General features: G+C 44.7%; 1 protein-coding gene across 2 annotated transcripts in view; it reads left to right on the top strand.

Moving 5' to 3' along the window:
- PRKCB (protein kinase C beta) overlaps positions 1-12615 on the top strand; it is a gene marked incomplete at both ends in the record, with an annotated part of 354426 nt that overhangs the window by 232479 nt on the left and 109332 nt on the right. For both annotated transcript variants that reach the window (XM_080702806.1, XM_080702805.1), the window contains 2 exons: positions 8881-9037; positions 10273-10407. In XM_080702806.1, the coding sequence (XP_080558932.1) occupies positions 8881-9037; positions 10273-10407 (292 nt within the window). The remainder of the gene's footprint in view (positions 1-8880; positions 9038-10272; positions 10408-12615) is intronic.

Here is a 12615-nt window from a genome sequence, read left to right as displayed (position 1 = left end):
TTAAATTACCCACAGAGGGTCCTCAGAAATTGCTTAGTTTGCATTATCTAACAAAATGAGTAGACATTGATGACAGAAACATAATATGAAAGTGTGTCCATTGAACGGAATGGAGGCAGGACTCCGAGGGAGCCTTGGGGGTGGGACTCTTAGAATTGCGTCTGTAGGCCGTGGATGTGGACTTGGGCCCCCCAGTAGGGTGACAAGCAGCAGAGGGCTGAGTTGTGGCAGGAGACGATGGGCCTGGTGACATCAAGCCCCTGCATGATGCTTCCTGGAGGGACACCCTCTAGGGCGAGCACCCCCGATGGGGGAGGTGTGCCGGCAGGATGTTGTTGGAGAATGAGAGAGGAAAGACCTTTACAATCCTGGTCAGCACTGTTAAAAGGCTGCTCCCTATGGGCAGGGGACACAGAGTCCTTGTACCTTTCCTTTCAAGACTCGGGGGCCTTTCATTTTATTTGGTACTGGGGGTTGAATGCAGGGGCATTCTACCTCTGAACTACACCTCCATTTTATTTTTATTTTGAAACAGGATCTCTCTAGTTGATGAGTCTTGCTACTTGCTGATACTGTTCTCAAACTTGTGATCCTCCTGTCTCAGCTTCCCAAGTCCTGTGACTGTAAGTATATACCACCACGGCCAGCTTTGAAGGCCTTAAAAAACAACTTTATGCTGGTATAATCTCAAAACTAGAGTGCTGTATCAAGAATAGTACAAATTTCTCTATCCTCTTTTCCTGATTGACGGATTGCCTGGATGGACCAGAGGCAAAGAAATAGTTGAGGAGCCAAAGGATTGGATGAAACTTTATTTTTATTGGTATAAAGAGAAGATAAAGTAATCCAAAATAGCTTGAAGAGATGAAGTTGAATGTTCTCATCACAAAGAAATGATACATGTTTGAGAATAATGGATAACCTAAGTATCTTGAATTGACCAATTCACAATGTATACTAAAAATAAACCACCCCATACCCCATAAAAATGTGCAATTATGATCTGTCAATAAAAACTAAAAAAAAAAAGAAAAGATTACTTGGGGCTCAGCATAGATACCATTTTAGGTCAAACTCCAAGTATCTAGATTGCCATAGAAAACACAGCTCCTAATAATAAGGGGTGGATTTATTACATCTAGCCTCAGGCCATCTATCATGCCCCTGCTACCTCCTCCAAATTCATTTGTATGAAAATCACATTAAAGGGATACTCTTTTAGCTCTGAAATTTGTCTTCATCACTATCCATTTTCATTCTAGGATTTGGTTTAAACTCTCTCCAAGGAGAAAGGAGCCGCATTTCTGGGCCTCTTCCCGGCGCTTTCTCATTCTACCTGAACCTCATTGTCCTTTGTGATCTGGGAGGCCATATATTGTCAAAACTTGGACTCTTTTGAGACCGAAAAGAGAGCAGGTGTAAACTGAGGCTCCCTAGGCACCTCGAATGTACTGTCACGCCAGCTCATACCCAACAGCCTGTCTGAGTCGGCTGTAGTTTCATCAGCATTTTCAAGACTGGGAAACCAAGGCCCAGAGACATCTTCTGACTCAAGAACACTCAGTTAGCCAGAGTCAGGGCAAAGGCAGGATTCAAACCCAGGTCTGTCGGACGTGGTGGCGCACGCTTGAAATCCACGTGCTTGGGAGGCGGAGACAGGAGGATCGCGCAGGTTTGGGGCCAGCCTCTTTGGCTTAAGAGACCCTGTTTCCAAATAAAATATAAATAGATCGGGAGTATAACCTGGAGGTAGAAGGGTTCCACCTCCAACACCACAAAACAAAACAAAACAAAAACAGGTCTGGCTGACTTCAGAGTTCAGCCGTTGCTAATTTCCTTTCCGGCCATCCCCACTAGCTCCCCACCACCTCCCCACTTGCCGCAGCCTGACAGGTTCTCTTCTGGACAGACACCACAGGGGTCCCAGCTGGAAGTCTGTCTCCACACGGTAATTAGATGTGTGAGAACGGTACCTCTCTGGCAGTGAGGGGAAGCCAGCTGCACTGGAGCCCGCTCTGGATGACATAGACGGTGCACACGGGCTGCCCAGAGACCTGCATCTCCACACTTTCTACCTGAGCCCAGCGGATAAGAATACACAGGATGACCATTTAGGGGGATGCAGAAGGTGACTCAGAGAGTCTAGGGTTCACGAAAGCCTCAGTGTCATAAAAGCATGGGGTTAGGAACCCCGAGGAGGGTTAGATGTCATCAGTAAACAAGAATCCAGGGGCCTCCAACCTAGATTGTAAGAGGAAAATTCTAAAGAAGCTTTCCATGTAAGAAGGTGTGGCAGGACCCTGGGGTTAACCAAAGGCCCAGGTAAGCTGTCTGCTACCAGGAGGTCCCTGGCACTGGAGAGGGGCAGGGCGGGGGAGTGATTGGGCTCACAGGGTCACGGCTGTTTCACTATTTTGAGTTTCCACCCTCCCCTGGGGCATATGCCCACCGGTGTTGTATTCTGGGTCTCTCTTATTTTGCATGGACCTGTTTTCTGGGTTCTGTGACTCCAACCACAGAGTCTGAAGGGTCATTCCACAGATCCAATTGCTTTATGAGGTGTTTGGGGGAACAGAGTGGGATTGGATTCCTGGAAGCTGACAACTGTTTTTTTTTTTTTTATTAAGTTCTAATAAAAACTATTAACACAAGAGTACATTCTTTTTGTAAGATATCTAGAAAGTGACAGATGAGGCCAAAGTTCTGCCTCAAACTCCCAAACAGCCTATACCTTTTACAGGCTAATTTGCTGAGGCTGGCTTCGACCCTGAGATTCTCCTGTCTCAGCCTTCCAAGTACTGAAATTACAAGCATGAGCTACTATACCTGGCTATTTGGAGATCTTAAAAAAAAAAACCTTCATCTCAAAATTATAGAGAAATGTCAAGAACAGTACACAGAGTTTCTATGTATTCTTCTCTTGGTTGGCTAATTATTTATATTATGCACTCTCTATTAAGTATTTTGATATATGTGTATTTTTCTGAACCATCTGAGAATAAACTGAGGTCATGGCTCCCATTAAACTCATATACTTCAGTACATATTTCCTAAGGATAAAGACATTTTCTTACGTGCGCACAGAGCATAGAACACTTATTCAAATGAGGATATGACGTTGACATTTACCCAATGCTATTATCTGATATGTCGAATCCAGATTTTATTCACTTAAGCATGAGACCTTTCAAAAGGAAAATAAAAAGAGAGGCAAAGAGGCATGATGTTGTCATTATCTTTCTCCTGCTTATTTTTGCAAAGTGTCTGTGCATCCTGATGGCCAGTGCTGTCAGAATGTGCACGCAGTTCACAGCGTGAGTATGCTGTTGACTGTGGACTCCTTCTCCCGTTGATGGGCACTCAACATACTTAAACTGAATGCCAGTGGCTGTGGCTTTGAATCACAGTCCTCAGAACACGTAATGGAGACTCACCAGGACTGGTGATGTTGAGGAAAGTTTTTTCAAGTCAGGTTTCTTTTTCTTTATTTTCTGTTGTTTCTTTTTGGTACTAGGAATTGAAGCCAGGGGCATTCAACCTCCGAGCTACACCTCCAATCCTATTTTGTTCTTTAATTTTGAAACAAGGTCTCACTAAGTTGTAGAGGGGCTCACCAAGTTGCCGAGGCTGGTCTCAAACCTGCGATGCTTCTGTCTCAGCTTCCCGAGGACTGGGATGACAGATGTACAGCACCATGCCCAACTTCAAATGGAGTTTTTTCATGAAGAAACACTTCTGATTCATGGGATATGAGATCAAGGCAGTAAAGCACTACCACAATTTATTCAGCACTTTCCAAGATATTTTGGGGAAAGAAAAAAATCAGGGAAGTTCTTGGTGAAGAACAACTCTTAGGAAAATCATCAATATTGGTGCTATCTTCTTATGAATTCACCATCGTCTTGGGTCCCTTTCCCCAGAACGTGGAGATCTCACTTGCTCTGAATTGATAGAAATAGCCAGACTTTATCCCCGACCCAGCTCCATGTCCACAGCAAGAGGTACTCTCTGGACCAAGGCATCCTTCTCTTGAACGTTTAGAACACTTCTACCAGTGGGAAAGGTTGCTATTTCTGATTTGTGTGAAGCATTTTGTACCATCTGGGCTGGCTAGGTTTCAACAGAGATAGTAAAGAAACATTTATCAAGAAAAATCAAAGTTGGCCTCGACAAATGAGATCTAGAGGGATTTGTTTCTTCGGTACACAGGCGGCCCTCTCGCTGCTGGGAAAACAGGGGTTCACTCTGCAAAGCTGCGGGAGGTGCAGGCCCTTGGATCTCAGCCTGCAGCTTCTGGCGGCTGCTCAGGGAACAGAGGTTTCGCTAGCAGAAGCTCGTGGAGATATGGATGCCAGACTTGATTCCCCTCTGTTCCCCCCTACCGCAGTTCTTAGTCCCTCTGGTAGAAGATAGACGTAAATGGCGTAAGTAGAAGAGAGGTCTATGAGGGTTAGAGTGAGGACTCTTTGGTTCAGGGCAGAGGAGATACCGGAGGAATGGGTACTTTTATTCTTTTTCTCATTTCTGTAGTACTAGGGATGAAACTCAGGGGCTTTCTACCTCTGGGCTATACCCCCAACCTGATTTTATTTTTCATTATGAAATAGGGTCTCACTAAGTTAGTTGTAGAGGGCCTTAGTAAGTAGCTGAGGGTAGCTTTGAACCTGTGATCCTCCTGTCTCAGCCTCCCAAGTACTGGGATTATAGACACGCACTGTTATTAGTCTTGAGAGTGGCCACTTTGGCGTATGGCACACTGTTGTCTCGCAGAGAGCACACTGAAATTGCTGGGAAGTTGTACGCTTACAGGAGAAGATGGTTTTTCAATGACTGTCTTCCTGTGTCAATTCATAAGACGACGGGGAGGGGGATGGCCCGATAAGGGAAGAAAGACTGTTTCCCCTTGCGTACATGTCACCAATCAAACAGACAGACACGTTTCTGGCACTTTAGCATCTCAAATCATGTTTTTATTCAGCTCGCTGTGTGATAGAAGTGTCACTCCCAGACTAGAAACTGGCACATGCTATTTTCCTTGGAAGGCTCAGGAAATGAGAGAAAATAACAGGCGAGGGTTGTACTCGATGGGGAAAATGTATGGGTATCTTGAGAAAGTATCGTCCTGCAGTGTGTGCTCCAGGACCAGCCCCAGCATTGGTCCCATGGGGAGACTTATTAGAAAAGCCAATGAGCGAGTTATGATCCCTGCTGCTCTACTCGTGAAGCCGAGGCAGGAAGATCGCAAGTTCCAGGCCAGCCTGGGCGGCTTAGTGAGACCCTGTCTGAAAATGAAAAAATGAAAAAGGCTGGGATGTAGCTCAGTGGTAGAGCTTTCCCAGGTTTAATCCCAGTACAAGGAAGGGAAAGAGGGAGGGATGGAGGAAAGAGAGGTAGGAGGAGGAAGGGGAGAGAGATAGATACAGAGAAAGAAGTCAATAAATGGCTCCTGCTCCAGACTTATGGCTTCAGTATCTACCTGTGGGGGTGGGTCCCATCTCATAAGTCCTTTGGTGATGGTTACCCACACTAGGATTTGAGAAGTGCTTTTCTGGAAAGATTCAAATGGGAAGGTCAAATTCATTATTCTGAAGGAGAAAAAGCATGAGTTTGATACTGATCCACTTGGAAATGGTTAAGTCTTTATGATAAACTTGGGAAAACGTTGTGAAAGAGGACCCTGTACAATAACAACGGTGAAATAGCAGTAGTGCTACTAGCACTTAGAAAGCATTGATAAGGTCCAGAGTTCTGTGTTAAACATGTATATCCTTTATCTAATATTACTCTTATAGCAATCCATTTTCTTAAAATATCAAGATATTGAGGTTTAAATGCATGAAGTAATTGCTAGGTAAGATGCCTAACCTCGAATTTTGTAGTTCTGTATCCTGACACTGTGTGACCTGGATGCTGTCTCTTTAAAATTCAACTAGACTAGTCGGGTGTGGTGCTGCAGACCTATAATCCCAGTACTCGGGAGGCTGAGGCAGGAGGACCACAGAGTCCCGGCCAGCCTCAGCAACTTAGTTAGACCCTCAACAACTTAGACTCTGTTTCAAAATAAAAAGTAATCATAATAAAATAGGGCTGGGAGTATACCTTGGAGGTGGAATGCCCCTGGGTTCAGTTCCCAGTACCACATACACCAAATAAAAATAAAATAAATCAGCCATACTTTTGATGAATTTGGTTTCATGTTTCTTGTGAACAGAATGAACACTTTGTGTTCCCTTGCGTCCCCTGTGCCTAGCAGAAAGCTTAGCACACAGTAGGGTGCTGCTTGTAGAACTTAACTGAATCAAGGCAAAAGAGGAAGAATTCTTGCTTTTGATTTGGAAGCTGAGATAGAGGATGGATTTGACTTATAGTTAAACAGAAGAAAGTGCTATATTGCTGGATTATAGAAAAATTTCAGTGCAGAATAAGTTATAACTTGCATCCTGATAACTCACTCAGCTCTTTTCTAATTCATTTATCCACTCCCAACCCTTTATTATAGGCAAGTCCCTTCTTCCTTCTCTTTCTCTCTCTCTCTCTCTCTCTCTCTCTCTCTCTCTCTCTCTCTCTCTCTCTCTCTCTCTCTCTCTCTCTCCTTTTCTCTCTTCTTTTCTCCCTCCCTCATTTTCCCAGAAATAGTCAGTTGCTTGGATCTAGGGAAATAAAGGGCAAGTCTTTAAATTTAGGGTTGGGATTTTGTCAGATAAGTAATATAGAAAGAAAACAGACAGACCAAGAGAGTAGAGTGTTTCAAGCAAACAATTAGAATCACGCTAAAGTCTAAGCTGGGGCTAGTGGGGGGAAAGCAGGAGGGGGTGGGGAAGTAGAATGTCTGGGGTCTAATGGACTGTTTGGTGGGAAAGACTGGTTTCAGTAGGGCAATAGAGTCGATGAACCGGACAAAACAGAAAGCAACATAAGATAGCAGGCACGTGAAGTGTAATTTCCGGGATGCCGAGCTGTAGGGTATAAGCGCGGAAGGAGATTACTAGGACTGGGTGGAAGCAAAAGTTGCAGGGAACAGGGAAGGGGGTGCTCTGCCCTGTGCTCCCCAACATTCCCTCTTCAGATCCATTTTTTCTTGCCATCTGGAGCTTCTTGTCATGTAGCAACTCCCATGTATGTCTCATTGTTCTTGCAGAACACTCAGAGGAGTGTTGAGTAATGGCCGTGGCAATGAGCCTCTTTGTCTTACTGCTGACTCTAATGGAATTGCATTGATCAGGAACTGTGGTGCTGCTGTTTCAGATAGAACTTCTGTTCAGAAATTTCCCTGCTATTGGCAGATAACTGTAACAATCTTAAGGATTTCTCCTTTCACCTATATAAATTGATGAATATATTAATACTAGATTTTCCAAGACTGAATCATCTTTGCATTTCTGGTAGGAGATATTATATATTCATAATACTACCAGATAGTTTGATTCATTGACAATATATTACTTTGGGTTTTTCTATCATAAGTGAGATCGTTAACTCTGTATCATCTCTCTCTCTCTCTCTCTCTTTCTCTCTCTCTTTCTCATCTCAGTGGTACTGAGGATTGAACCCAGGGGCATTCTACCTCTGAGATACACCCTAGCCCTATTTTATTTTTTATTTGAAACAGGGTCTTGCTAAGTTGCTGAAGCTGGCCTTGAACCTACAATCCTCCAGTTTCAACCTCTTAAGTACTGGGATTACAGGCATGTACCACCATGCTCAGCCACGGGCCTCATTTTCTGCCCCCTTCCCTTGACTGCTCATGTGAGTGGCATTTCAGTCTTCCCATCTCTTGAGGCTGGTGTTTCTCTCATCATTCTTTCTCTTTCCATCCCATGTTCTATGCTGATGCTCTGCTTCCTTCCCTGTGCTTAGCCTTCTAGGATGTTGTTGACAGATGTTGCTGATGTTTCTCCAGCTTCTCTGGGTGCTGCGTTGGAGCGACACACAGATAAAATGTGCTCCTTGGCTTAGAAGGCAACTCTGACTCTTCTAGCTATTTCTTTTTTGAATTGAGACAAAATTCACGTTCCATAAAATGACCCATTAACAACTTTAAAGTGTTCAAATCAGCGGTGCTTAATACAGTCACAGTGTCCTGCAACCAGCATCTTTATCTAGTTCCAGTAAATTTTCATCACTCTTAAAGAAAAGTCTATACTCACGAAGCAGATCAACTCCCAACCCTCAGTCAGTGGCTATGACTAGTCTGCTGTTTGTGTCTATGGATTTGCCTGCTTGGGATGTCTTATATAAGTGGAATCATACAATATGCGACTTTTTGTGTCTGGCTACACACATATTCGTAGCCCTATTCCTCATAGTCAAAAAGTCAAAATAACTCAAATGTTGAAAAACTGATGGATTGATAAACAAAATGTGGTACATCTATGCAACAGAATATTATTCAGCTTTAAAAAGGAGTCATGGAGAGGAAGACGGGGGAAGCTCACCACGCGCTGTATGCATGTATGTTCCTAACACCCAGAATTACATTTTGATGTGAGACTACAGTGCACCAGTTAAAGTATGTTTTTAAAAAAAGAGAGTGAATACATGCTATAACGTGATGAACCTTAAAAACATTGTGCTAAATGAAAGCAGCCAGTCTTTTTTGTGGGCTCTGTGGGAGACAAGCTTAAAGACTTTCAGTTACACTTGGAATCAGTGTGGGGAGACCAACGGGAAAATCACAGATCAATTTTTAGCCAGTATAGAACAGAATCTACATCTCTTCTGCTTAACACGCATTATACACTTCTGAGCTGTTGATGCTAATAAAATTAACATTCGGGTTCAACAAATGCAATGCCAAGAACTGTGCCACACATTCTACAGGCATCACCAGTTCCTGCTTAAAATTATTAATGTTGAAACTGTTTTTTTTTCCTCTTTTAGTAAGAGATGCTAAAAACCTTGTACCTATGGACCCCAACGGCTTGTCAGATCCCTATGTAAAACTCAAGCTGATTCCTGATCCCAAAAGTGAGAGCAAGCAGAAGACCAAAACCATCAAGTGCTCCCTCAACCCCGAGTGGAACGAGACATTTAAGTTGTAAGTGTGCAGCCCGGCGGCCGCTGGCGACCCACAGTCCTGAGTCCCCTGGACTGAGGGCTTCTCTCTCAGCTTCTGCTCCCTTCCCTCGCTGCCTCCCTCTTTCCCTTCCTTCTTCCTCCATCCCTCCCTCCCTTCCTTCTTTCCTTCTCCCTCCCTCCCTCCCTCTCTTCCCTGTTCTCTCTTCTAACTGCCTTCTTGTATATTGAACCAAGTAGAAGTCGGAACCTTCATTTTTTAGTAGAGTTGGGAATGCCTGTGGCCTGGGACGCAAGGAGCTGATGCGCCATGTGGTCGGGTTTATTCAGATTGTGGGAGGAGCTCTGGGTCTCGGCCGTGATTGGGACACAGCCTATGGGATGTGGTGACAACCCCTTTAGGGCTGAGTTTAGGTATGATACTGGGTCCACAGCCCCCTGGAGATCTCTGTCCGCTCCCTTGAGGATCTTCCCTTGCCAGGGCTCCGAGAATCTGGGATCCCATTTATGATACATCTGTGCCAATAGGTGCGAACTACAACGGCCAGTATTTATTGAGTATATACTATGTATAACAGATACGGGTTAAGGGATCTAATTTCATTGACTTGTGTCATTCCCACTTTATAGACGGAGCTTATGGGAGATCAAGAATTTGCTCCCAGTTCCATGGCAAATCTAAGGTGGAGGGGGCTTCAGCCTCAGGCAGTCTGATTTTAGAGGCCGGGCTTCCAGCCACAGCCGAATGCATGGTTCCTTCAGGGAATCTCCTCTCTCCTTTCTCAGGGTAAAACTAGGAACTCCCTTGGTCTTCAGGCTGTGCCTCAGAAGACACAATTTCCCCAGAAAGACACCATTAAGACTCTCTTGTCCAGATGGTTTTTTCGGTCTCTCCTTCAACCCACCTGTGCGCAAGTATACACGCAGACACACCCAAGCGTGCCGCCAAGAGCGCGTTTCTCATGGCAGCCATCTGTAGGAGTTCCCAACTCGGTGAACCCTATTAAGATGCAGAGCAGCTGAAGTGGGTAGAAGGGTTTGTACCGGAGCTTGCCTTGGACCCTCGGCCTGTTTAAGCCACAGGTGGTCAAGCGGGAACTGCTCCCACCCCCTGGGGAGTGGACACCGTGCGCGTGTCTAGCGCTGGCTTGGAACATGTAAGAATCCCTCCTCCCGGGGCCAGTCCCCTCCTGCATTTTATCTCCCTGGGCAGTTGCAGTCGCTTCTACTGACTTCTCTCTTTTGCCTTGTTTGCAGTCAGCTGAAAGAATCGGACAAAGACAGAAGACTGTCGGTGGAGATCTGGGATTGGGATCTGACCAGCAGGAATGACTTCATGGGGTCTTTGTCGTTTGGGATATCCGAACTACAGAAAGCCAGTGTCGACGGCTGGTAAGAACAGTGTTGTGTGGAAACCATGGAGTAGTCTGGCCCCTTCCCCCCTGAAGCTGAAACACGAAAGCGCGGACAATGGTGGGCCATTCGGTGGATCTCAGAGTGCTGTCTCAGTTGGTTCTCATGCCTATCAAAGAACTGGTCACCAGTATTTTTAAAATCTGGGGCTACAAGACATTTGAGAACAATTGAATTGTTAATGTCTCCTGCACCCTGTAGATAAGACAAGACTTCCCTCCCTCCCTTCCTTCTCTGTTTGTGGTTGAACCCAGGACCTTCACCCCCAACTTTTTTTAGTTTTAGTTTTGAAACCGGGTCTTGCTAGGTTGCTGCAGATCTCACTACATTGCCGAGGCTGGCCTCAAACTTGCAATCCTCCTGTCTCAGCTTCCCAAGTACTGGGATTATGGGCAGGTATCGCCTAAGCTAAGATATGGTTTTCTATTTCTCACAGTCTTCACCCTCCCTGTTTTATTACATCTGCCCCTCTTGATATGATTGTAGCCCTTGACCGGCCCTGGGAGCACTAAAGTGGCCCTTACAGTTTACCTGAAAGATCTGATCAACACAGTCAGATTTCGACTTCATAAAAAGATGCGTCTTCATGCAGTGTTTACCGAGCCTGGCCCTGGCCAGCTGAGATGTCTTTTTTCTTTTGGAGTTTTTTATGCTTAGTTGTCTTCCTATGGGGGGAAAGATCTCGATTCAGTATAATCAGTGGAGGAGCCGGGTCAGCTCTCCCTGGCTACTTCACAGTTATCTGAGAAAAGGAGTCAGAATAGATAATCCAAGCTGGCACCCGTTGCTTTGGAAGGAGTGCTGATTGTGGCAGCTCGTATTTCTTTAAGATAAATGGTCTCATTTCAGAATCATCTCAGCTGGAACTTTTTCAGTTCCAACGGAAGAAAAAAAAATCAAAGTGGCTTAGCAGGAAAGAAGATTGTCTCTTCTGGACCATACCTCCTTGCCTCTGTTCACCTTATAACTTCCTTGTTCTCGTTCCCTACTTATCACAGGCTTTTATTCAAGTAGGTTAAGTGTTTACCAGGTTCTAGTTGCTAGGGATACATCGAGGTAGAAGACGGACATGTCCTCGTGGAACTTAGCGCGTGGCGTGGGGTGGGATGGAGGCAAACCTTGAACGAGAAATTATACAAATAACAAATCAATGGCGTTGTGACGAGAGCTTTGAGGAGCAGAAGAGCTGAGATGCACCGAAAGCAAGAAAGAAAAAAGGCTTAGCCAGGTGTGGTGGTGCACACCCGTGATCCCAGTACTTGGGAGCCCAAGACAGAAGGATTGGAGGTTGGAAGGCAGCCTCGATGACTTAGTGAGATACTGTTTCAGTACAAAAAAATAAATAAAAGGGCTAGTTGAGCCAAGCATGGTGATGCACGCTTGTAAAACCAGCATTTGGGAGGCTGAGATAGGAGGATTGTGGTTCACAGACAGCCTCAGCTACTTAGTGAGGCCCTTTGCAACTCAGTGAGATCCTATTTCAAATAAAAAAAATAAAAAATAGGGCTGGGGATGGAGCTTGGAGGTAGAATGCCCCAGGGTTCCATCCCCAGTACCGCAAAAAAAAAAAAAAAAAAAAAAAGGTATAGCTTGGAAGTAGAACATCCCCAAGTTTAATCCTCAGTACTACAAAAAAAAAAAAAAAAAAAAAAGGAGGCTTGTTAAAGCACAATTCACAAATGGTTAAGAACAATAGTTCTTTTCTGAGGTTTTCCTTAGCTCAATGATGAAGAAACCAGTAGGGAAAACTGGTATGTGGATAATGCATAGAAAAAAGAATAGTAAAATTATCTGGCTAAGTTAGATATAAAACTGGTAAACACAGCAATAAAATCAGCCTTGGGAGTTATCTACTAGACTGAAAAAAAAAATAAGGCAAATAAGGCTGGCCAGTAGCCAGCCTTCCTTCCTTCCTTCCTTCCTTCCTTCCTTCCTTCCTTCCTTCCTTCCTTCCACTGGGAATTGAACTCAGGGGCATTCTACTTCTGAACTACACCTCCAGCCCTATGTATTCTTTTAAGTATTTTTTATTTTTTTATTTTTTGGTGGCACTAGGGTTCCTGGAAACCCTTCTACCTCTGGGCTATGCTCCCAGACACCTAACTTTTATATTTTTATTTGGAAACAGGGTCTTTTAAGCCAGCACGGCTGGCTTCAAACCTGCGTGATCCTCCTGTCTCCGCCTCC

The sequence above is a fragment of the Muscardinus avellanarius genome (assembly GCF_963383645.1).
Source record: "Muscardinus avellanarius genome assembly, chromosome: 10".
Classification (NCBI taxonomy): domain Eukaryota; kingdom Metazoa; phylum Chordata; class Mammalia; order Rodentia; family Gliridae; genus Muscardinus; species Muscardinus avellanarius.
Note: the sequence above shows the minus strand (reverse complement) of the source record. Positions and strands in the feature narration are given on the sequence as shown.